The 25,722-nt window shown below is 37.1% G+C and overlaps 1 protein-coding gene across 3 annotated transcripts; it reads right to left on the reverse strand.

Moving 5' to 3' along the window:
- Positions 1–58: 58 nt before the first annotated feature.
- On the reverse strand, positions 59–24,707 carry LOC308686489 (puromycin-sensitive aminopeptidase-like). 3 transcript variants are annotated; one of them, XM_081394915.1, is made up of 23 exons: positions 24,384–24,707; positions 21,790–21,874; positions 21,569–21,646; positions 21,259–21,380; positions 19,996–20,103; positions 19,377–19,577; positions 18,640–18,736; positions 18,508–18,541; positions 18,159–18,273; positions 17,874–18,038; positions 17,518–17,622; positions 16,573–16,633; positions 14,045–14,154; positions 13,701–13,764; positions 13,448–13,584; positions 10,195–10,329; positions 9,303–9,522; positions 7,532–7,674; positions 4,529–4,585; positions 4,336–4,443; positions 3,078–3,233; positions 2,843–2,890; positions 59–2,020 (listed from the first exon to the last, which is right to left on the reverse strand). In XM_081394915.1, the coding sequence occupies exons 1-23, from the start codon at positions 24,663–24,665 to the stop codon at positions 1,874–1,876; spliced, it is 2,778 nt and encodes a 925-aa protein (XP_081251041.1). In that variant the 5' UTR covers positions 24,666–24,707; the 3' UTR covers positions 59–1,873. The 3 variants fall into 3 exon arrangements, with proteins under 3 accessions (XP_081251041.1, XP_081251040.1, XP_081251042.1); XM_081394914.1 differs by having other exon boundaries at positions 13,448–13,587; XM_081394916.1 differs by lacking the exon at positions 2,843–2,890 and having other exon boundaries at positions 62–2,020; positions 13,448–13,587.
- Positions 24,708–25,722: the final 1,015 nt, after the last annotated feature.

Here is a 25,722-nt window from a genome sequence, read left to right on the forward strand (position 1 = left end):
CCGGCAAAATATCTAATCTCTGAGCATATCTAAAAAAACATATATTCACTATAGAAATGTATGATTTTACACGATTTTATTTCCCATGACATTTATAAACAAATCTTATTTCCAGTTTTTTCATGACTGCTTTTAATAGCTACCAGCTAATTTTAAAGCTGGGACAGATGAATCACTTGTAATTTTTAATACTTTTATAAATGCAAGCAGTCCACTGCAAAAGTCTCCTCTATTGCATCAGATGTGATTTTCTTTATTGCCTATAGTTTTTGTTGTCTTCGGCAATAATGTAATGAAAATCTTGTGACTCTGTGACACTATCATTGATGTTTGAAATCAGACTATCCAAATTCATTCAGATATGCAAACCGCAGTCTGCATGTTGCACAGTGAACACAAGCGCCCAACATAAAATCTGTGCTTCATTGACCAAAACTTAGCATTTGTAATCCTGATAAAATCAAAGTCCTCGTCTTTCCTCCCATTGAACCTGCTGCACATGATTTAAACTCATTATTTACATTTATATTCATAAGTGATATGTTTTTGAAACACTCATTTGAACTGTGTGAATGTCTATGGCATATACATTTAAGGAATACATGTTCATTTGTGTATCGTTTACAAAATGCACAAACACATAAGAGCATGAAGAGTCATACCTCACATGTACAAATCCAATATAGCATTCCAATACAGTTGTGCCCATAATTTTTCTCATCTTCTTTAATGAACATCAATTGTATTTTTAAACAAAAGCACATTTCAGGGAAAGATTTAGAGACAGATTTTGATGATCATGAACCACATTGGGCGCCACATCAGATAATAAATTCTGTTCAGGGTTCAACAAGGGTACCATGCCATCGAACAATAAGGTTGTCCAAGTTAGAAACCAGGTTAAATCATGATTTTTTTGGGGGGGCTTTTTTTGATTTCAACAACAGTAAAATAATCATTAAATAGATCTTATAAAATGTTTCTCTAACAGCTTTGCATTATCATGGCAGATGCTAATGACATTTCTGACTTTTTGTGATATTTTTCTTCCATTGTGTCGATTTCTCTCGCAGTTTCTGGAGGTATAAACCACTGGAAGTGCTGAAGAACAGATGACAGTGACGTACAGGAGACAAGGGCAAAGACGTATGTATATATAATCACATTTCAGATTAATTGAAGGTCTCAGAACTAATGCTCGCAGTTTACAATATACACACAGTACCATGCTTATGCGTCTTCAGTCCTAACCGTTTCTAACGATGGGATTCAGAGCCGTTACCATAGAGTCCGTTCAGTTACCAGTGCATCCCAACCTTTAACCTCCATTCTGCCCAGTCACGCCGCAGAGGATTCTGGGTAAAATGCGTATATAGCCATTACTAATAAAACTGAAGGAGGAGATCGTCATTTGTACAGAACAAAAGAAAACACAAACAAACAAACTTAAAAATGAGCATATCAACATCATGCTTGACTTTTTTCGTTTTTTTTTTTTTTTTTTACCGGTAAATGCAAGGAAAGAGAGATGATTGCGTTATAATACCACTGCATTAAGAGGGGTGCCATACTGAAGGAACGGTGTGTTGACATGCATTACCAGCTCATAAAATAACATGGAGAATCTCTTGCGTTTCAGTCACAGCTCTGCTCGAGTGCACTTGCGCCTCCCACTGGCAGAATGGGGAACTACGCCACACTCAAGCGTGAATAACGGTCTTGTTTCCTAGTTTCACTTCTCTTTATTGACTCTTGGGTAATTCTTAAGATGAAGTTGCAGTTTTGAAATCATTTCTGTTTTTCGCTGAAGATAGCCAGATGATGCTCATTTTGGAGTGAGTGAGCAGGTCAGGGAGGGGTCAAAGTTCGGAGGTCAGACAGGGGGCGCTTTCCGCTGCAGGAGATAGTGGTGGATGTCATCTGCGTCTCTCTTGAGCCAGGCGGCGTTCAGGAGAATGTTCTCGCAGCACTGCTGTACCGTGCGCTCGGCCGCTGGTGCGTGATGACTTTCAAAGAAACTCTGAAAACAGAAAAACAACCAGCATTTCTGTGAAGAACAGCAATCTGCAATGGTTAAGTTATCTTCATCTTTAACAGGATACCTATTGTTTCTATTGAAATCTATTGCATCATGTGAAACCAAACAAACTTCTTTCTGTGACGGGTTTTGTTTGATATGTTAGCTTGTCATACATTTCTTGAAAATAAATCCAACTTTTATAATGGGGTGACATTCATTCATTCATTCATTTTTAAGTGAAACTCAAAACAGCTCTCTATAAAATCTTTTATTTTTAGGCCAAAATATGACCAGGACATTTCATTGACAGGTTTGGTGCGATTCAGAAAATGAAAATGTTTTTTTTTTTTTATATAAATAGTACCATTTTGTTTCATATTTTGTTATATAATTGGGTGGCATTCGTACATTAAGTGATACTCACACAGTTTTATTGTGTTATTGTATATACATTTTTATATCTTATCTGTTAATATAATGTATTTAAATAAGATATAAATAAGATAAGTGTTCCTGTACAGAGTTTATACATTTTTTGATAACTGTATAAGGGCTTATAACTCATTCATATTCAATCTGATTTAGTAATAAATCCTTCAGATTAGTGAACCGGCTTCACTGATAAAAATCAATTCAACTGAACAATTTGCTTACATAGTAAGCCTTCCCAAAAGCAAAATCCAGTCAAATGAAATAAAATTTCCGACCAGAATATAGCTAGAAAATCGTATATTACAGAATTTTCCATTCACTTTGGACAACATTGTCTGTAAAATGCAAAAAAGGCTTTGCAAGTGACATGAGAAAGCACATGATGCTCACCTTAACTTCAGCAGCCATTTTATCTATTGCAAACCCATCCACTGTCAGCTGCAGTGAAGAATCAAAAACAACGCATCAACACTGCATATATATATATATATATATATATATATACATAGTGATTATACATAACCAAATTAGATTTGGTACAGTATTTCTCATCTTAATTTACTTTACTGTGTTGCTTTTTTTTATCTGTACTTTCGTCTCTACTTGCGTGCTGCACTTGTTTCACCTTGATGAGTCTTGATATGAGGAAGCCGCCCTGGTAACGGTTATGAAGTTCTTCCCAGTTGTCCTTAACAAATTTCCATGCAGCTTTGCGCCCCTGTTTGCTGCTTCCAGCTACGCCCCCGATTACAGACACAGTGTCCTGGGGACGAACCTCCTCCTAAAAATACCACAGCCAGAATCAGTGTCACTGTTCACACTGTCACTGGAGATTTTTAATTCCTCCAGATTCAGATTAGAGCTCAGAGAATGAGCATGTCAGATTGGATTTCTTGTGAGAATGTTAATTCAAAGATGAGAGAGAGATGAAAATGGTGATTTATTGATCTCCTGTGGAAAATGGTTTAAATCTTTAAACATTAATACAACAATATTAAAGATACATAAACATACAATTATGTCAAAATGCACATCTTGTGAAATACTCAAACACAGTCAGTTATGTCTTAAATTAACAAACAGTTGGGCAAAAACTGGATGTGTATCAGTATATTAATTCTTAAAGGGATACTCCACTTTAAAATGAAAATTCTGTCATCATATACTCACCCACATGTTGTTTCAAACCTGTATGAATTTCTTTCTTCTGCTGAACAGAAAGGAAGATATTTAGAAGAATGTCAGTAACCAGACAGTTTCTGGTACCATTGACTTCCATAGTAGGAAAAAAATATACTATGGAAGTCAATGGTACCAGAAACTGTCTGGTTACTGACATTCTTCTAAATATCTTCCTATCTGTTCAGCAGAAGAAAGAAATTCATACAGGTTTGAAACAACATGAGGATGAGTATATGATGACAGAATTTTCATTTTAAAGTGGAGTATCCCTTTAAAGTGACAGCAGCTTTGTAAACCTGTGTCATTAATGTCAATCAAACAACAAAAAAGAGAAAATCACTAACTGCTCTTGACTATAACTTTTGTATCTTTAGTAATAACCAGTTTATATTTAATTCATACAGAGAAGTCTATGCATTGTTTACTTTAACATTTGATTATTCAATTTATGTAGTATTTCTTTTATGCTAAATAAGCCTACTGTACCTGAAAGTTTACTTAATCTGTATATCTGTTCTTTTATATTCTTCCTCTTGTTTGTATTATTTGCTTATTTGTTCTTATTTTTAACAGCTAAAATAAAATAACAAAATAGCTATAATCATGATATTATAGAAGCTCTTGCAAAGCGATTTCTGGTGCTTTAAAATTTTCCACACTCTGACCTATTTTCTACAGTAAGTGTGTGCGTATTCACGTACCGACAGGGCAAAGTTAAGCACTCTCTGGATGAGGTCAGGAGCGGGAATGGCTCCCAGCACTCTCTCGATGCGGTTCTTCTCCTCCTGCATATCTGCCTGCTTATGAAGCTGAACACAGAAAATGAAAGATGCCATTTTTTTTGTTTGCACCTTTAACGCTGTAACCAATGTTTAGACGCGTGTAAATTGTCACCTTGAGCATGGTGTCAAGCGTTGTGCTGTCTCCGTGCTTCAGAACTGTCAGGTACACCTAAAAATTTGAAGAAGAAAAAAAAACACCTTTGTTTACAGGGACATGTTGAAACTAGGCTTGCTGCGATGGTCAGTATTACCGGTGTTACATGGCGTTCAGCCACACACCGATTACATCACTTGCCGTAATAAAAATCATTTAGTTCAGTCAAAGAACAGACACTACAATGAGAACGAGAACGAGACGAGAGTCACAGCACAGATCAGCAGCATGAGTCAGATTTAATTTATCATGTGACGAGAGTGAGGCAAGCTGACTGACAAGACGATGGCGGAAGATTTGGTTTCAAAACTAAATGTAAAAGCGCCAATTTGGCAATATTTTGGAGTTAAACCCAATGCTAATAGGGAACCTACAAACATTGAGGCAATCTGTAAACTTTGCCTGATGAAGGCGGCAGCATTCAGAGGTAACCCTTTACATTTAAAATGAGGCTGCTGTGCTTATTCGTTTTGTCAATGAAAGTTTTGCGTGTAATATAAGCGAGTTGGTCATTGAACTGTTTTGTTGTTGTGTTTTTCATTAAAGGTCCCGTATTATGCCCCTTTTCACAAGATGTAAAATAAGTCTCTGATGTCCCCAGAGTGTGTATGTGAAGTTTCAGCTCAAAATACCCAACAGATCATTTTTTACAGCATGTTTAAATTGTCATTTTTGGGGCTCAGAAAAACACGCTGTTTTAGTGTGTGCCCTTTAAATGCAAATAAGCTGCTGCTGGACGACACAGGGGGCGGAGCTTCATGAGCTCGCGCTCAGTCTCTCAGGACAATTTCATCTCACGGAATGATGATAATATCAGAAACTCTCAGTAACAGTGTTCATTTCGAGTCGGACAATAATGCCTACAGAGTCAGAGTGCTGTATAGAGATGAAACAGGTATAGTTTAGTAGTTTAATTACGGTTATTATAACGTATTTGTCATCTGCTTGTATGTATCCATTATTTATTAATAGCCTACAAGTCTGCTGTCTGAATGATGATTAAACATACTGATGAGTTTAATAAAGTTTATTGTACATCACACAAAAGATGAAGCGTCAGTTTTACTTCAGAAAATCACCGTAAGAGCTGAGTAAACAGTAAGTTATAAGAAGTGCGCAAGTACATAAACGAATTTCGGTAGAGTTGAGGGAGCATTCCTGTGGGCGGAGGTTAGTCAAAAAACGGTTTTAATGACGTCATTAAAGAAGGAAGTAGAGGGATGTAGTCCAAACGGGCCGTTCGATGTAGTCAATTTCTGTTAAATAAAATATCTCGCTTGGCATTGAACTTTGAGCTTTATAATTTTACAGATATTATTTATACTCTAACAACAACATTACACACTAACTAAAGTTTGAAACATGGTATCACGAAGAACGGGACCTTTAAGAATGAAAATGAACCCACCATTCAAGCAATTTCCTCCCAGAATCGCTGCTAATTCGAAAGCGAAGGTAAAAAGCGCACGGCTGCATAGGCATTCATAAGCGATTTAAAAGCGAGGTGGTTGTCACGCGCCTTTCAACCGGTGGAAACATTTTGTCATCATCACATCCCTAGTTGATACAGAACTAATAAAAACAATACAGGACCACCATTTAAAAAATAAATTAAAAAATACATTTTTGACATTTCATATTTATTTGCAGAATAAATTAACGACATTCTGTCATTTCAGGCTTCAGTGATTTACATTGTACACATCTCCCTTTAGCTGAACTTGCCATAAATTTGCACCTTCATAACGATAGTAAGCTCTTCTTTTGGCCTTCAAGCTAGGGGTTACAAAAGGGGCTTTCGCACCAGAGGAAACTTTTCATAGTTACTAGAACTATTGGCGAAAGTACCCGGTTTTTGGCCTGTTCGCACCCCAGGAACGATTTTAGTTCTAGGAACTCCTTTTGGAGGAACTAATTTAGCTCCTACATCAGAATAGGATCTAAACCAGCACTATAGGTACTACCAGTGACGTAAGTGTACACTGATTGACCGAACGCACGCGAAAGACCAGCACCTGCCATTTTTTAAAAAGCTGTGTAAACACACAGATTATGTCCTATTTATTTACTCCACATACTAACTCTATGAACATGGAAAACAGTGATAGATGGACCTCTTAACCTTTACGCTGAGGAGAAAATCCAACGCATCTTTGAGGGGACCAAGAGAAACATTATACAGTAGTCAACATTTGAAGTGGATCCAAAAATTTCATCAAAGTTGTCCCAAGACAAGAACGGGTATTGTTCAAAATTCATGTATAACTTCAATGAAAGGTTTTGATCCACTTCAAATGTTGACTACTGTATATTTCTGCTCATCTAGCAACATTGGACATCAACCACACGGCATACGCTAATACCTTTTCATTTACGGTCTACTTTCTTTGTATAACAGTTCTATCTAAAAACGTGTTGGACAGATCATAAACTAATCGAACACGGAGAATGCGAGCACTATGAGCTCAGGCTCATCAAAATAAAGGTCCACCGCGTCGTCAAAATAAAAGTCACAACAACAAGCCTGGCTTACATCACTTCAGAGTTCCTACTGGCTGTGCGAACGTAAACAGGAAAATGTTTCTAGGGGAACCATTCGTTCTCGGGGAACCACCCTGTGGCTAGTTCCTAGAACTTATCAGTGCAAAAGCCCCTACTGACTGCACAATGACACTGTAGGTCTCACCTTAGCTAAACTTGCACCAGCATAATATAGTAATCTCTTCTTTGGCCTTCAACACTTGAGAAATGTTTCAAAACAGACCATGCCACTATTAGGGAGTAGCTAGAAGATTTGATAAAAACTGTGGATGAGCTCATTAAAAAGAGTTGGAAGGTACCCAAGTATCTCAGCTTTTTTGTCTCCACCAATAGAGTCTAAGCTTTGGCATCTTTCTCCACGACAATACATGCTAAGTGCACCATGATGCAAATGTGTCTGTGTTATGCTAGAGGACTCACTGGACTCCTGAGGTCTGCAGACAGAATCTGTTTACCCTCCACATGTTCTTTGAATCTCCGCCGGGCCTCCTCCAGAGTGGCCTTATGCCCCGCTTTACCCAGCTTCCCCAGCACTAGACCTCGCAGCAGGGCGTCCAAATGCCCTGAACAAGAGACAGGGGAGAGGGGCAACAAACGAAAGAGCACTTCATTTGAATGTCTCATGACAAATGAATGACAACTAATCAACCAAAAAGCATTGAGCTAGAATAAAATAAGATATTTCACGGTAAAAAGGGATTAATGTACTACGCAAACAAATGTTTGTGTGAGAAACAGTCCCGATTCTAGACGAACATCTAACCATTGCGCAAGTGCAAATACTTGTGATACAGAAGTTGTATCGAGAGGATCAATTCACACATAAATATATTACTAAATGTTTTAACTAGTAATTTTCTTACTTATTGTGAAAAATAAATGTGCAAAATAAACTCGTCCCAAGAAATTGAGGAAAAAATCCATTTAATAGAGACAGTAGCAGCAGTATTGTTATTGGTGATACTGACCTTTATAATACTTAGTAAAAACAAGCCATTAAACTAATATTTAAAATATCTAATCTTTTTGGTGATTCTACATTAATTTGGACCCTAAATCCAATCCAATTTAAATTTCATTCGGATTGTAAGGGGTGGTTTAAACCTTTTCTAATCCGTTTGATAGGACATGTAAACACTTGATCAGATTGAAAACCGAAACTGGAAAGCAATGACGTAGAAATAGCGTATTGACGTGTGTAATGAGCTGTTGTTGTTAAATAAAGTGTCATAAATGACTGTCGTGTCATTTTAAAATTCCCTTCCACTCATCGTCTGTGATGTGGAACAGGACAACATCCCAACAGTTCTTGTTTCAGACTATCATCCACAGATAACCACACTTGTTGCGCAAACCGCGAGAAACTCTGTATATTCGTGCAGTGTGCGCATGAAGCTTGGCAAACATTAACACTTTATTAAGCGTTCATTAAAACACTAAATTCGAATTCATTTCGATTGAAACAAAAGGTATCCATGTAAATCTAGCTAATGTGAAAATAAGCATTACAAATATAAAAATATATTAGAAATTTTAATGTTAGATACGATTAATTACAGAAAATAGTATAATCTTTGTATCAATTGACAGCACTAATATTTATACATTTAAAACAAAAAAGAAATACTTGAAGGCTACATGACATTTTAAACATTTATATATAAATGTAATTTAACTGATATTAATATATGCATTTCTAAAGATATTTACATGAACTTAACTTAATAAATGAGTCTAATCAATAACATATTTGTTTTTTGCATTAGTATAAAAATTGGTATTGAATATGAAAAATGCAATTTTACTGATACTGTTATTGACTACAGGAAATATGGTATTGTGACAATCCTAACCCTGACCTTTTATTAAAAGTAAAAAAAAAAAAAAAGGTTTGTGATACTGCCATGGTTGTTACATCCTAACTATGAGAACATTAACATATGCTCATTGCTCACCCACATTTATATATCAACTCCCATACAGCATTTAGCAAATTGGCAGGTGGCCAAAACAAAGTTTTTTTTTTTTCATTCAATCAAAGTTAATGGGCTCAAAAGCTTCAAATGATCATCTTTATATGTTCCACAGAAGAAAGTAAATCAAAAAGGGTTGGAATGACAGTGAGTAAATTATGACTGTTTGGATTTTTGGGTGAACTATCCCTGTATGAATTTTGAGTTCTGGCTCTCACCTTCTCCGGCTCTGCTGTCCCATCCCAGCTTCATGCCGATAGGGGTGAAGAGATCTCGGATGAACTCCTGGATGTCCTCGTGGAAGTCAGTGTGTGAGAGCAGAGAGGACAGAACACCCAGATTACAGCTCAGGTCACTCCACACCGTGTAGTTTGGCTCATTCACAAATGCTTCCATCACCTTCAACACCTCCACAGTACTGATCATACCTGCTCGAGCCTGAGGGCATGACAGAGAGAGAGACAGCACAACACTATTAAAAAACAGAAGGTGGTAACAGACGGAGAGGAGAGACAGAAATGAATAATGATATTGTTGAAATTGCTTTTCTCAAGAAACCTTTCAGTAACACTCAACACAATGATAGCGACGCTGAAAAAAAGAACTGTAGCCTATAAAAGAGCTCAGTGAAACACCAATACTAAATCAATGAAGCACTAAGACAAGCACATAATACACTAATTAGTTATATTTTTACAAATTTAATGTGATACATTTAATTGGATTTTTGGTCCTGTATAAATAGATCATTATTATACAAATCAACCGAAACGGGCCAATGGAAATTAAAAATACTTGCACGGTACAGTATCTGATAACCACTTCCTATAAATTTTTATAGTTCTAGAAAAAATTCAACTTAACATTTCTCAGCAGTCTTGTAAGTCTTTTTTTGGAGTTTAAGTTACAAACTCACACGATTTGATTCATAATTTATAATGTATTAGTTAGTCAGACCTGGAGGCTTGAAAGAACCTGACTTCCATAAGACTGTGTAACTTGACTCTTCACTCAAGTCTTCATCATAAATACTTGAGAACTGACTCAAGGTGGAGACCTGAGCCTCTACTCTTGCAAACCAATGATTTAGGCTCATGTGTGGCGTCTCACCAGAGAGAAGAGGTCGTTTTGCAGACCCAGGCGGTCCACAGGCAGCAGTGTGAGGTCTCGGATACCAGGCAGAAGACTCTCCAGCATTGCTGAGCTGTACTGGATCCTGTAGAATCCTACGGTACCTGGATTAATCTGCACATGGAAGAAAACACACACAGTTTGGACATATAGATTGCATACATGCTGTCGTTTACAGGGTTCCTACACATTTTTTTCAGACCATATTAAACAAATGATTCATGCAGCATTATTTGGTATATAGTACAATCATCTGTAAATATTTTTATAAGTATACGTTTTTTTCCATCATTGGTTTTGTCGAAGTGATAGCATACGCTTGAATGATGAGAAGAACCTAAAACGCTTTATAACCTGCATATATCACCTCTGACACATCGGTTTGATGATGTAATTGTGGTTTGATGTTGCATAACCACCAAACAGCAAAAAGTACAGTCTGAATTAAATGATTGTTTGCTCCTTTATCTGTTTCTGGTTTGAGTGGCACATAAACATTCTTTAGTGAAGTTCAAAAGAGACTCGCTTATGGTAAAGAATCACTAAATGATCACTAAATTTTGCCATGAATTCACACTGCTTATATGATAAATTTATATTTAGAAATTCTTACTTTTATATTTTAGAAACCTAAATAGGGTAAATAGTGTGTGGAAAAATATTTGTGTTTCCAGACTGTTTTCTGATTACATACTTTTCCAGACCTGGTAATAGGGGTGGGCTATATGACCAAAATCATGATACGAGTCATTTTATTTCACAGTAACGATATTAGGGATGCATTAGGGACGATATGAGTCCGATACCAATAACGTATAACCGATACCTGTATTTTCACTGCATTTGTCATTTTTAAATGTATTGGTAGAGAAACCAAAAGAATCTAAATCATATTATTAGTTGGCTTAATTTGTTCATCAAATAAATATCTCCTTCAGTTATTTTCATGTTTCATTAAGCCTGCTAAAATGCATTGTATGAGCTTCTGTTACTTTCACTCTTCATTCTATTGCTCTATCATATTTTATCTTTCATTTAACAGTACAGCACATATTTAGAGCAGCTCCAGCAGGGCTCAGTGCTGAGGATTGGGTCAGTGGTACAAATGTTTAGACACCAGTGAAATATCAATTCTTTATTCCAATTTTGATGCTACAACAAAAACTACAGTAATCAATCAAATGTGAAAAACACACTGCATATTCATTACTGAATATTATATATATATATATATATATATATATATATATATATATATATATATATATATATATATATATATATATTATGATAGTTATTTTTGCTTTGAATAAGGTTAGGCTATGATATCAAAATGTTTGATACCTTTGAAATGTCATAATACTTTCAGTTTTGTTCAATTTCAATCTCATTTAAAAAACCAATACTAGCCTAAAACAACTATCAAGCTTAGCTTGTAAACTGATAAAGAGCAAAGAAAAAAAACTACAATAGAACAAAGACACAAATTAAATAGAAATACCTGAAAAATGTCAAGCACTAGAAATACTACATAAAATGTATGAAGTAATCAAATGCATAATAAAACAATGCATTGTCTTTACTGTGTAAATTAAATATACATTCTTATTAAAGTTCCAAAAGTGATTCAGCCAAGAGAAGTGAGAGATTCTATCTCTTTTTTATTATTATTTAATATTAATAATGACAGCAGGTAAATTTGGATGCTGTCACTTTAAGACAGACTGCATGGATCCAATATACTCATGTGTTTTCTTTCTCAACTGATTACGTTCACTTAAGACATAAATTACTATGTTAAATTGCAATACTCTGACACATAGGTATGTGTATTTAACCGTTCAGGTGGTTCCCAATTAGGCGGCAAAAAGCACTCAGTTCAGTTGTTAATTGCAATTCAATGGTTTAAAATCCTCTGTTTTTAAACCATAATGCTAAAAAACGCATGCAAGCGAAAAGCGAGCACAGCAACATTACATGAGCATAACCGTGACAGAGATGATAGTCCAAAATCCTATTCCAGTTGACAAATATCTACCAGTTAATCGTGTCTACCGGTATAATGGCCCACCCCTACCTGGAAATGACTTAAATCTAATTCCATACTTATCCAAACTGCATAGGAACCTTGAATTTAGTTTTATATGACCGTTTTCAACCTCTCTGACCCCCAAAATTAAGCAACTGTTTTAGTTTTTTCCATAATATGACTTCTTTTTATTAGGGCTGTAACGATACACCAAACCCACGATTCGGTTCGTATCACGATTTTTGACCCACGATTCGGTTCGTATCACGATTTTTTTTTGGGGGGGGGGAGAAAAAAAAGAATGATTTTTATTAAAACAATATTTTTTATTAAATAACATTTGTAAAACATATACAAACTGAACACCAAAGAACAAGATTAACTATGCAAATTATTAACAATATAAATAGCCATATATAAAATAAATAAATAGCCAAAGCTATAACACTTCTGTTTTCTTTGTAACAAAATACTGTTGAAAAACAAACAGAACTAAACTCCATTGTGGTGATGATTCGAGCATGTTGAAAATTCTCATTCAATCAAGTTCTCTTACATTTACAAAGTAGGCTAAATTAAATGGCTACTGTTTCACACTGAGGTAACTGAGGCTTACTGCCTGTGCTGCAAACACCAATCAAACCTTACAAATTGAGGTAAATTGTGTTTTTTTCTTGCTTTTCCCCAGTCTTAAAGTGAAAAAGGTAGTATTTAATTAAATACATTTATGGTGAGATTACTACATTTTATTTAATTAATCGCATTTATTGTCAATCTGTTTTCATTTTGACCACGAACCATGCGCTGTCACTTTAATTCAGCGCGTGCAGCACAAAAGAAATACTCGTTGCGGAAACGATCGCTGCACTGCTGTATACGCACGGCAACTGGAACGGGTCGACGGACGGCAACCGCGTGCAGTGTGTGACCTGGGTAGGCTACGGAAAAAATATGCACCGCTTACGGAGTATGTGTGAAACGGCCGTTACTCTGAGAGTTGGAAGGGGTGTGTCGCGATTTTGCCTTCTCACACCGCGAAACAGGATCGTGGATCCGAGTGTCGCGATTTCGATTTCATATCGCGTATCGTTACAGCCCTACTTTTTATACATGTTCATGAGATGGGTTGTCAATCTTTGAGTCATCCCAATTTGAAGTATAAATAGCCTTTTCAAAAAAATACATAAAACACAGCAATCTGACCTTGACCCACTGGTCAGTTGCAACGTTGGTGACGTTAACTGTGGTTTCAGGCTGGTCCAACAGAACCTTTATCTTAGTGCAGCTCGGGTCCTCACTGGTGCAGATACTTATGGGAACCATCCAATTGGGGCAGTCCTCTTCTAGCACACGGAAATTAGGGTATAACAGAGTCAGAAAAAGACAGATAAATAAATTGTTAAACAGTCAGCGGGTTCAGTGCCTAGTTTAACTGCTCTCTTTTTTTGGCACGTACCATTACGTGGTCCACTAGCACAGAACTTCTTCTGAGACATTTTCAGCACACGGTCACTGCCATGCTGGAAAGGAAAAAAGAAAAAGAAAAAAAGAAAAATCAAAAGCAATTATTTCAGCTCTGATTACATCTTGTATTGCCAAGACAACAGTTGTTATTACCAGATGCTCGCTGAGAAGCTCATAGTCCATCTCAGCAAGACTTCTCAATACCCCGAGGGTTATTTAAATTGTATTTGAAAACTTTAGGGGAAAGAACATCCAGAGAAATTTGAAAGAAAAACAATCCCTCTGAGCTGGATGATGACAAAACAAAAATGATGAGAATGGGTCTGTAAATGTTACCTGCTCTTGATCCACTACTATAATAGGGAAGCCCATTTGTTTGGTCCAGGAATTCATCACTGCGGCAATAGGCTTCCCGCTTGCTTTCTCTAAACACTCCCATAAGTCCTCTGGTATAGAAAAAGAGAAAGAGAGAACGTCACACCTTTTATTTCTGACTACACAACAATTAACAAAGCATAATAACAACACTGGTGCCAGTTCACACGCCCACAACTCTCCCGCCAAATACTATGCTTTGTCAGAATTACAACGTAACACCATGTTATTACTACAGCTGTAATTTCTGTTGTTTGGATCGGATCACTGGCTTAGAGGCAATGCTTAATCACTTCCTTATGGATATCTATTCCTATTTACAATACACAGAGCACAAGTGAAAATTAATGGCTAATTTTATATTATAAAAATGTCATTTGTAATACTGTATTAAAATGTATAAAGTATCATTTACAATATCATAAGGTACAGACAAAAGTCAAACTAAATGTTAGAAATATCATCCAAATTTTATGCAGTGAAACTCCCTCAATAACACACTGCAAGCTTTCTACAGTTCAAGATAAAACTGCTAGAACTGCCATGATTATGAACTAATGAGTGGCTAATGAGTAATTGTCACACAAATAACTGTGATTTACGACTTAATTGAGTTCATGCCAAATACTGTTTAAGCCTATAAACACACAGAGCTGCAGTCCGTAACTTAATACTAAATTTATATAATTTGCGAGTACACATCATGAATCCATTTTCCAAACCGTGTTTTTGTCTTATCCTGAATCACTATACGGTACACCTATAATAAGTGTTTATATTCAGACTATTTTAGACTAGTACGGGTCGTACCACCACTTGTGTGACTCGACATAGACAAACCGCAAGACACACACAGTTCTGTTTATTAACTGCTAGAGCGCCTTTAAGAAGTCATTTATTCATATGTAAAGTAGCTATGAAACAGAAGTAGTGACAGATCTTTTCTTCCCTATTGTGATGTGCATCTGAGTGTAATGGAATATCCAAAGACAAAAAATGTAAAGTTGGGACTTGGTTATATGCATTAGATCAAACAATTGTGATTTTGTTTTTTGTTTTTAACCACAATCCCAGCTTCTTTGGCAGTTTTCAGGGTTAAAACCCAGCTTGAATAATTAAAATTTAAAATAGATAAGATATTTAAGACCCATTTTTTCTAAAAATTCTAGAACTAAATTTGGATTTTAAATAATTGTTAACAGGATATGTGATATGTAATAATCTTAACAGGCCTAAAATCTGCTACAAAGGATTTAGGTTTAACAAGGTCATTAGCAGTGTTTGGAATAACGCCGTTTAAAAGAACGGTGTTAGGTAACAACGTTATTTTTTCAGTAACGGGGTAATCTAACTAATTACTTTTCCTGTCGTTACAACGCCGTTAACATTACTGGACGCTAAATGCGGTGCGTTACTATGCATTGATTGAATAAACTCTATTAGACATTCTCTGATAAACTGTGTAATCCGAACGCACCCCTGGCTCGCACAGCTAGTGAGGAGGTGGGTTAATAACGAGGTAAGCGATTATGATTATGTGTTTCATGGTAGCCAATCAGAGCCAGTGTTTTTACACACATGCCAGCATATGTGGCGCGTCACACACACACACACACACACAAGCTAAAAAGAGGAAGCAGCAGAGATGGCGAGTCAGGAGCAATCCGATGAAAAGTTGGCATTTTCAAGGTGGAGATATACTACTTCAAATTCATTGAGGTCAAACAAAGGCAAGAACTTGGGGTGGAACGGTACATTCATACTGAACCGAAACGGTACGGGCGTCACAGTTCGGTACATAGCCTACATTTACACGGAGAATACACGGTATAAAAATAAATAAAACTCGCGTGCAAATTAATTAATGTAATGCGGAACTACTGTTAGATACGCGAGTTCTTTATCTGTATCCCCGCCTTAGCTCTGAACATGGCTTTGGAGCAGGCTGCGATGTAAAGATTGGAATGCTGGAATGTGTTGTGTGTGTGTGTGTGTGTTTGTTTATGAGGGAGAGAGAGAGAGAGAGAGAGAGAGGGAGAGGGAGAGGGAGAGAGGCGCGGGCGCGATCGAAAAGTCGCAAAGTGTTTACATTTGTGTGCGTGCGCGTGTGTATATGTGTGTGTGTGTGTGTGTGTGTGTGCGTGTGTGTGAGGCACGGACGCGATCGAACAGTGAAAACATAAAAACATACTCAGTAATTTTGTTTATACAGGACATTCAAACTGCAAAGTGTTTCCAAATTCTTTGACATAGCTATAGCAACTTTTTTTTTTAACAGTAACGCAAATAGTTACTTTCCCTGGTAATGAGTTACTTTTATTATAGAGTAATTCAGTTACTAACTCAGTTACTTTTTGGAACAAGTAGTGACTATCTATAACTAATTACTTTTTTAAAGTAACATTCCTAACACTGGTCATTAGGCTGTTCAGTCATCAAGATAAAAGTTAAAGCTTAATTTTCACAAATATTATGGCAAGTTAACTTACCAGTAGATGCATTTTTGTGCTGAAACTTCAAAAGGTAAGCATTCATTCCCTTTCTAAAATCCTAGAAAAAAAAAAAAATCATTCAATTAAATATCATTCAAAACCAAAGCTCTAAAGATAACTGCAAAAAAGTGAATGAATCTAAGGGTGTTCAAACTTGTAATTTGGCTCTCTTAGTTCTTTAGGTCCGGAATAAAAATTAAAATGATTAATTTAGTCCTGGTCATTTTTAACACTGAACCTAAAGATACAAAACATAAACACCTTCTATGGTGTATATTTTGCTACGGAACTTACGGGACAACCAAAACAATGCTATGTGCCGGGCTAAAGCGCTTGTTTGTTAGTGCGTACCTATGATGCTATTTTTACCAGCTGAGAAGTCACAAAGAGCTTATAAAATATGTAAATGAGTCAAAACAGTGGAAGGAATTCCTCTGTTACATATACAAATGAAGATCTGCTGCAAGGAGAAGGTGGTTCCAACGCTTTTATCAAACTGTAACAGGAAACATATTTCCAATGACGAGAAGAACCAGGTATCCTTGAGCATTCTGTTCTTTTTAGGGTCGCATCTTCTGACATCACGTCCTGTTTTCGTTTTGTTTAGATGTCTTTGTTCAGATTTGCGCTCATATTTCAGTCAAACCATCTATTCAAATCAACCGCACTAACAGCATTCACACATTTTAATCAAACCCGGTGTGCCAAGTGTGAACACAATGGCAGATTCAGTCAGTGTTAATGATGGCTGGAACTATGGTTGCAACAACTACCAAAAGTCATCAGACAGATTACAAATGCTTAAAGATCTTAGACTCTAGCACAATAGAGAGATAAGCAACATGTCTTTCCATAAATCCTCTTGGGGAGTCACATCGACCACCTGTCTGACAGATTTACACTGAGTGTCTCTCTGAAGCTGGCCAAAAGCGTGACTCTCACCTCATCGCCAATGTAGTTATGCAGCATGCGAATGACAGATGCCCCTTTGCTGTACGATATGGCATCGAATATTTCATCCACTTCTGAAGGGTGTCCGACATCAACCTACGATTCAAAAGAAACACACACACCCAACCACTGAAACATGACTCGGAGATCAATATTTCATTAGGCTAAATCTGGGTCTGGAATTTAAATGCTGTAAGGGATATGGCTGAGTAGACAGACAGACTGACAAACAAAGTGCAAATCAAAACTTCCTGCTGTCCACACAAACACTTAAAAGCAACAAACACCAGAGACACACAATGGGAGAGCTTGGGGTTATGGGGGAGACACACTCATCTCATGCAGACCTCAATAGGGTGGCTGTTATCTAACGCATCCAGGTCCAGAGCCCTGGTGTAGTCCGCAGATACAAACTGGGTCCAGATGTCGTACTCAGGGAAACAGTGATCTACACAAAGGTACTCGATCCAAGATGCAAAGCCTTCATTAAGCCACAAATGAGTCCACCATTCCTGCAGTAAGAGACATATTCTCAGCAACCTGGATAACACAGTTATATTCAAATACCACTGTGACCTACAAAAAACATATGTAGCATGAACCTACCACATTGAACATTTGAACACACTCACCATGGTAACCAGGTTCCCAAACCACTGATGTGCAAGTTCATGGCCAACTACCAGGGCGACCCACTGCCGGGATGACGCACACGAGTTCTTTGGGTCAATCAGCAGAGCTGTCTCCCTGCAAGGGGACAATCACAAAATTTTCGAATAAAAAATGCATAAGAACGAAACACAACACAATGCATCTCATATTGTTGAGGTTTGCTGGGGATTAACATGCTAGTACCAAGAAATATGAAATATTAATGAAGCTCTCTTAAATAGCTGCTTTTAAAAGGCACAAGGTTCTGTTTTCATGATGATTTAAGAAGTCTCAGGTTTGCTATTCATTTCTTTTAAAACTTAAAATCACCTGTAAGTAACAAGGCCCCAGTTTTCCATGGCACCTACAGGACAAGAGAAATCCAAAAGTTAAAACAAGTTAAACGTAACAGACAAAGTCTATTGCGACAGATGTTTCATTTATAATGTAAATGATACAAACCAGCAGCAAAATCAGCAATAGCAATAAGATCAATTTTAGGCAACGGATAAGGAACATTGAAATAATCTTTGTAGAATGGAAGGGTCTTTGTAGCAACCTGGAAAAAAAAAGAAAAAAAGGTTAATACTTTCTCAACCTAAGTATTATTACAACCACAGATAGCATTAAATAATATATGAAATAAATGAACATCAATTAGTCAAACTGTGCATTATAATGTTAAGATATTTAAATTCACTTGCATCATTTAAAACTATTTATTTTTTATTTAGACCAAATACTATACAATTTTATTATCAGTTGTAGATAAAAAAGACACTGTATACCATATAGATAGTAATAATAATGTTAATATTATTAAATAAAATAATCATAAGAAGAAACAACAGCATTTGCTTGAAACAGAAATTATTTGTAAAACTCTTTACAATCATTTTTGTGTCCTGTCTGAATAAAAGTAATAATTTCTCTCTCCCTCTTTTAAAAAAAAAAAACAAAAAAAAAAAAACATACTGACTCCAAACGTTCAAAGAGTAGAGTATTTTTTTCTTTATTTTAATCAGATGTTTGGAAAAAATAAACATTAAAAATTTAGATTTAAAAAAATATTACTAGGTTTGTAAAAATCTAATTTCATTTGGGGGATTCAGACTACAGAAAGCTAAACCTTTTTGAATTTGTATAGCAAAAAAAGAAGAAAAAGAAAAATTTACAGACTGAGGAAGCAGCTCTCATACCTCCAGTGCAAATTTCCCTTGCTCTGCTTTTCCGACAGGGGTGTACACACGGACTGTCACACCGTCCGACGACGTACTCTCCACAAAGTCATACTCGCCGATGACAAACGCTACCAGGTAGGTGGACATGATGGGTGTAGTGGCAAACTTCACCTCCACCAGACTGTGATCCTCTGGATATGGCTTTCGGTCAACAACATTCTGCACAGAAAGTGAAACACGATTGAAATATGCGTGTTCAGTATGGGAACTAGTCTCCCAGAACCACATGTCGAACTATCCTCATAAACTCAGCAGAAGCAGAGCAGACGCTTTCAGTTTATAAATGTAGCATCCATGTCCAAATCAACTACATGTTTTTTTAATTTTCTATAAAAAAGTAAAACGACATTGGTGGCCAAGTAATCTAATCGGTGTACGGCCAAACATTGTGCAACACTGGTAACACCAACTACCGCAGTAAGCTTAATGTGTGCCAAGTGTCATGACTTGCAAGGGTAGGCACAATGCCTCTGGGCCTGGGTTAGATAATACACAAGTCTGACAGTAATGTGAATAAAGCCATTTAGGGACGTTTGTTTCCAGAGGGAAGGATTAAAAAAAGAAAAATGACACATACCATATTCGACAAGGCTACTCTTTCCTTTGGGACGATGAGGGTGATGTCAAAAGTGGCTTTGATAGCTGGTTCGTCCCAGCAAGGGAATGCTCGACGTGCGTCCGTGGCCTGAAGCGGGTGAGAGACGTTGAGTGAGATGAAGACAGCGAGACAGGAAGAGAGGATTCAGGGTTAGAATGGGTTGCAGTGATACAAACACGAGCAGGGATATTTGCATGACATCAAAGACTGAAGATGCACAAAAGCACCCTATTCTGATCTTCCGATCCAGCAGTTTTGATTTTGACTTGCCCTGCCAATATTTTCAATTGCCAAGTGATAAAAGTATGCTACTTTTTTTTTTTTTAGCAATGTATTTTTTATTTTTTCAATTTCTTCAATTGCAATAAGCTTGAAATATTACACATGTAATGTAAAACCCTAAATAAAACAGTTTTGCTGGAAAACGATGGCATTCGATGCAGAACATTACTGATTGGTTTGTTTAACAAGACTATAACAAGCCTTTTTTTGTGCAATTTTGACAAAACCTCTTCTATCTTAGTCAGCTAGATAACACTGTCTTGCAGACAAATCAGCAAAATGTAAAACAACAGTTTAGAAAACATCAACGAAAGCCAAATGCTTAATCTTGGCAAGGCATAAAAATGGATGCACAAGATCAATGCATGTAAATATTTCAGTGGCAACGCATCACTCAACCAAAAGGGCAAATTACTTTTCCATCAACTCTCTCACACTGGCCCAGAGCCAGCGGGACATCCTTATCATTGAGCCCTGATTAAGTTAACTTCAACCAAAGCTCAAGCTAAGAGGCTAAACTTTCAGTTAAATATCCCTCTCACATTAAAATCTATCAAGTATGAGTACTTAAATAATGACTATTTTAATGGATTTATAATGCAAGCATCATAATAAAACCAGTAACTACATTAAAATGGTACAATACACCAGACATAAATCATGGGCCAAACATACATTATGTAACAAGGGGTCTGAAAAAAAGTTCTCCACTATTCAGTTTTACTTCCATTATAGGCTCCCATATAATAAATTGCTTGTTTTTTCTCTTGGAACAAAAGCGAATGCTGAATGACTTTGTGAATTTGTCTTTATCGAGAGACACAGTCAAGATCTTCGAGGAAAGTGAATGACTGAGCAGAGAGAGTGAGAGAGGGACATGACAAATGATAAAGCAAACAGTGGCAGAGAACGTGAGCGAGCAAACAGATGAATGAACCGCGCATCCTGATATGAGTTTACCTCAAACTGTGTGACGGCAGCAAAGCGGACTTCTCCCGAAGGAGCCGTGTATTTACTCCTATAGAAGCCTTTCATTTTGTCATTTAGCTCTCCAACAAAGTCTATTTTCAATGATCCTGACCCTGAAAAACAAGAAGTCTATGATTAAAAACCAAAACAAAAGGCACATAAAACAGAAGGACAGAGCAAGAAAGACCATTCATCTTTGAAGCCGCTTTCATGTGTCAAACCCACTATAGCAACTCATTACACAGAGACTGTTGACATGACAGCAGAAGGCTTCTTCCAGGCCACAATATGAGTTCTTTACCATTTTGCAGAGTGCTGGGGAAACATAGGGTAACCTTCTCATCCTCGTTCTGATAGTTAAATCCTGTAGCGTTAATTTCTAAATGGACGGGGAGAAAATGAGCACAGTTAATCCTAAAAATAAAACAGACTATAAAACATTTAATGCAGGTCGAACAAGCAATCAGGCAAAAGTCGAGCAAATACATCACTAAATGTGGATTACAGTTGAGTAGAACTCACCTTCCCCCCCTTCAGGCACAAAAGAAGCAGTAATTATGTCTATATCTGCACAGTTCATCACAATCTGGTTTGTCCCTTGTGTAACCTGTCAAGAACAATGACATACAGTTTGGTTTTAATGTTCATATGGGTCCAGTGGTTTCATGATCCTCAGTTTTCAGTACTTGGTGTGTGGTTTCTTTTCTAATAACACTTCATCGCCTTTTGCAAGCGTTGTGAACCTTCCTTTGTTTCATACTGGATCAGATAACAGTAAAAAAAAAATTAAACAATCTCACGTCACTTACATACAATCCAGACAATCAGTGCAGGAAAATTCTTCCTGGTTTAGTAAATACTAAGCCAGGGTCTTTCTCTGACGCAGAAAGAGAAATTAGCCTCACATTTTAAAATGATGAAGTTTGTGGTAAGATTTTTTTTTTTTTTTTTTTACAAATACTTTTATCAGTGAGAATGCATTAAATTGATCAAGCGGCATTTATAATGTGACAAAATATTTCTATTTCAAATAAATGCTGTTCTTTTGAACTTTCTATTCATCAATCCTGAAGAATGTATCAGTTTCCACAAAAACATTAAGCAGCAAAACTGTTTTCAACAATGATAATAATAAGAAATGCTTCTTGTGCACCAAATCAGCATATTATAATAATTAGAATGACTTATGAAGGATCACGTGACACTTTTCCATTACAGTAATAAACTACATTTTAAAATTGTAATAATATTTCACAATATTACTGTTTTTTTTTTTTCGATCAAACAAAAGCTGCCTTGGTGAGACTTCTTTCAAAAAAACATTCAAAAGGAAACAGCGGTGAGTAACTGAGTTGGGATCCTCTGCTTCGTTTTTATCTTTGCTCATGTCATAGTGCATTCAATTTCACGCTTCTCGTTTTGTTGTAGGAAATCTCCAGCAGAACAAGCAAATACAGAGCACATGGAAAAAGAACCGCCTGAATCCTCACGGCTTTTCTGAGGCTCAAGGGCCATCTCCTGCTGCTATGAAATTCTGACGTGCGCATATATAATCAGATTATGAATAAAAAGACCAACAGTTTGCATGGCCTCTTATGTTGCAATAGGCTGTTTAAAACTGCATTTATTGCATAATGCTGAAGTGAAACTTTCCCGGGACGATCAATAGCTTTCAGGCTCTCATGTCCATAAGCTAGCTTTTACAGACAAAGAGACACAATACATCCCAGAGTCTGTTTTAATTATTCCTCAACCTAACTATTATCACACTTCATTTACAGAGAATTGGATCCTACATAAAGACACGCATTGTGTTTAGAGGCTTGAAGCTGCCAGGGTAAAGCTTTAGAGGGCACATGTGGCTTGTTGAAGCTGGATGTGACTTGGATGCAATGAGCGCACTGGCCATGTGACAAAAGGCCGCCACTAGCAGTACACTGTTTTAATGGTGTTTATCAACGTGAGCCATATCTGTCCACAATGACAGTCATAATGTGTTTGGCATTGTGGGGGATGTAGTTAATCTCATGCTCCAATGAGTTTTGGCAACTAGACAAGATCAACTGTAAGGCGACTTTCACTACACAGCTGCATGAGAGTGGGATGCAACATGACTGAACGTGTGAAGCTGTTGAGTTATAAAAAGGCACCACAAACAATCTTACGCAAAGTGCAATGATATAGGCCGGACCTCAATTTCATCACATCTGGCCCGCATTTACCTCTACCGTCTTTTCTATTTGTTTACAGGATCAACCACAGTAATTTACCCAGCAGTAATGGCTGCGATTGTACAAAGATCCACTGATATATGTATGTATGTATGTATGTGTATGTGTGTGTGTGTGTGTGTATATATATATATATATATATATTTATATATATATTTATATATATATATATGTATGTATGTATACATATATATATATAGAGAGAGAGAGAGAGAGAGATTGATCAGACCAGACCAACTATTTATGAAAGACGTAAATAAACGATTTTGAAGATTTATGTGTGTTTTAGACTTATTTTATCCCCAGCCACAAAGTCCATCCTGCACCTGAGCATTTCCTCGGGCGCTACACTGTGATTATTCTAAGCTATAAAGTATCATGTAAACTGTCAGACAGGCTCAGAGTGACTCAGGAGCTTGTAGACAGGACTGATTCACCGTCTCGGCCATGTACGTGAAAACTATAACCTGGAAGGAGGTTAAATTACGACATTTATGTGTGTATGTACGTGCTTTTTGACAGCAGCTCTGCAGGCTAACGTGGTTAGCAGTGTAGCGCCAGTTAGCGCTTTAGCTTGCAGGGCAAACAAACTAACTGCTTCATTCTCTTTATTGTGAGAGCCAGACCTCAGAGGACACCAGGTTTAAGTATTTAGTAACAAATAATACAATTCGAACATGCTGGAACTTGTAAATATGAAAGACGTGGTGTGTAAAGCCGCTGTCTGGTTCACTAGCAGGTAGCTCGTTAGATTAGCAGCAACAACACTATCAGCACTTATAAAAATGCAAAGTGAAAAACTAGTCTTAACATTAAAATGGCATGACATTGGGGCCCAGACCAGAGGGGGGCAGAGGGGCTGCATGGAATCGGGTTCAACATTACCTCCACGACTGCCTCCAGTTTGCCCTCGAAGGTGAAGTCGATGAGGTCGGGCTTGAGGCGCAGCCCGTAGTTGACGGGGTAGACGTCAGTGGGCAACCGCACGAAGGGCCTCCGCTCGGGCATGCTGAATAATGTCGATACGCTGGAGACCGAATTAAAACGGACTGGGAGTTTGCTTGCTCGGAGAGTCGGAGACACGGGCTTCGCTATTGGAGTCGGATTGCGGGGTAGGGCTAGCCGTATGACTGACAGAGACACCCGACAACTCATGAAAAACAACATACAAACCGTTGGAGATGGTCCTCGCTGTGCCCCGCCCCCTCTTCGGGTAGAGATGTCCGAAGCTTTTCAGGGAATTGGTTAAATTGGCTCACCAAACCGGTCTGAATGATTCGTTCACTGATCGAAATGAACGAGTCGTTAACGAATCGGATTGGTCAAGGCGGCGAATTTGTTGTTAGAACAAGTTGTTGTTTTCACCTTGAACCAAAATCCCTTTCATGGAAATTCTGTTCACTCGGCGGCCATATTTGCAACGACTCCTGTCAGCTATTTCGGGCATCCAAGACCAAGTCGTATCGATCTGAATGGGGGAATTCTGAAATCTCCAAAACTGCTTGCCGAACTCACAATTAAATAACATATTTCAAACCAGCAACAAAATCTGACATAAACTGCCCAATAAGTGTTGTTTCATATGCTCAAATCGCGTTAATAAAAACTTATTTTTCAGGAATGACCAGCCAACGCTCATATGCAGTGCTGGCTGATTTAAGCACGAGTCCATACTTCTGCGGACCTACGCTGTAGGCAATGCGTGACTTTACCAATCAGCGATTGGCTCTTTTAGTGCGTTGTGTTTTCTCCCATTCATAAGTAATAGGAGTGAACAGTCTTTCTATATCTATATCTACTTGAACCCAATGCAAAGTCTGCGAGGGGAAATATTTTGTCCTGAAGCGAAATTGAAATAAATTGATTTAGAATGTGAAAATTCGCCAAACAACCGTGACCGCAACAAAAATCATGGATTTGACTGATTCAGCAAAATGTTTTTTTAAAAAGAAATGGTATTACATTATTAAAATATATAATTAAATGTTTTGATAAATATGTTTAGAAATGTTGACCGATAAAAAAATAGGCCTATTATTACAACTGGCAAAACAAATTTTAAACCAATAGATAGATTATTTTATATTTAGTGTAAATGCAAATTATATTTATAAATTCTAAATGACTTTATGAGCTTAATAACCTTCACTACAAGTCACGACGTGCCAAGTCACGACGCAAATTTAGCTTAATCCGTTTTGAGCGTTTCTTTTAAATGAACTGT

The sequence above is a fragment of the Scardinius erythrophthalmus genome, assembly GCF_964197995.2.
Source record: "Scardinius erythrophthalmus genome assembly, contig: HAP1_SCAFFOLD_316, whole genome shotgun sequence".
NCBI classification, from domain to species: Eukaryota; Metazoa; Chordata; class Actinopteri; order Cypriniformes; family Leuciscidae; genus Scardinius; species Scardinius erythrophthalmus.

Bases quoted from the DNA above. Each gene is read 5' to 3' on its own strand.
- LOC308686489 (XM_081394914.1), bottom strand. From the start codon at position 24,665: ATGTTGTTTTTCATGAGTTGTCGGGTGTCTCTGTCAGTCATACGGCTA. The intron at 20,104-21,258 runs GTAAACTCATAT...CACCCGCTTCAG, and splicing joins CTGCCGTCACACAGTTTGAG to GCCACGGACGCACGTCGAGC. The intron at 17,623-17,873 runs GTCTGCATGAGA...TTTGAATCGTAG, and splicing joins ATAACAGCCACCCTATTGAG to GTTGATGTCGGACACCCTTC.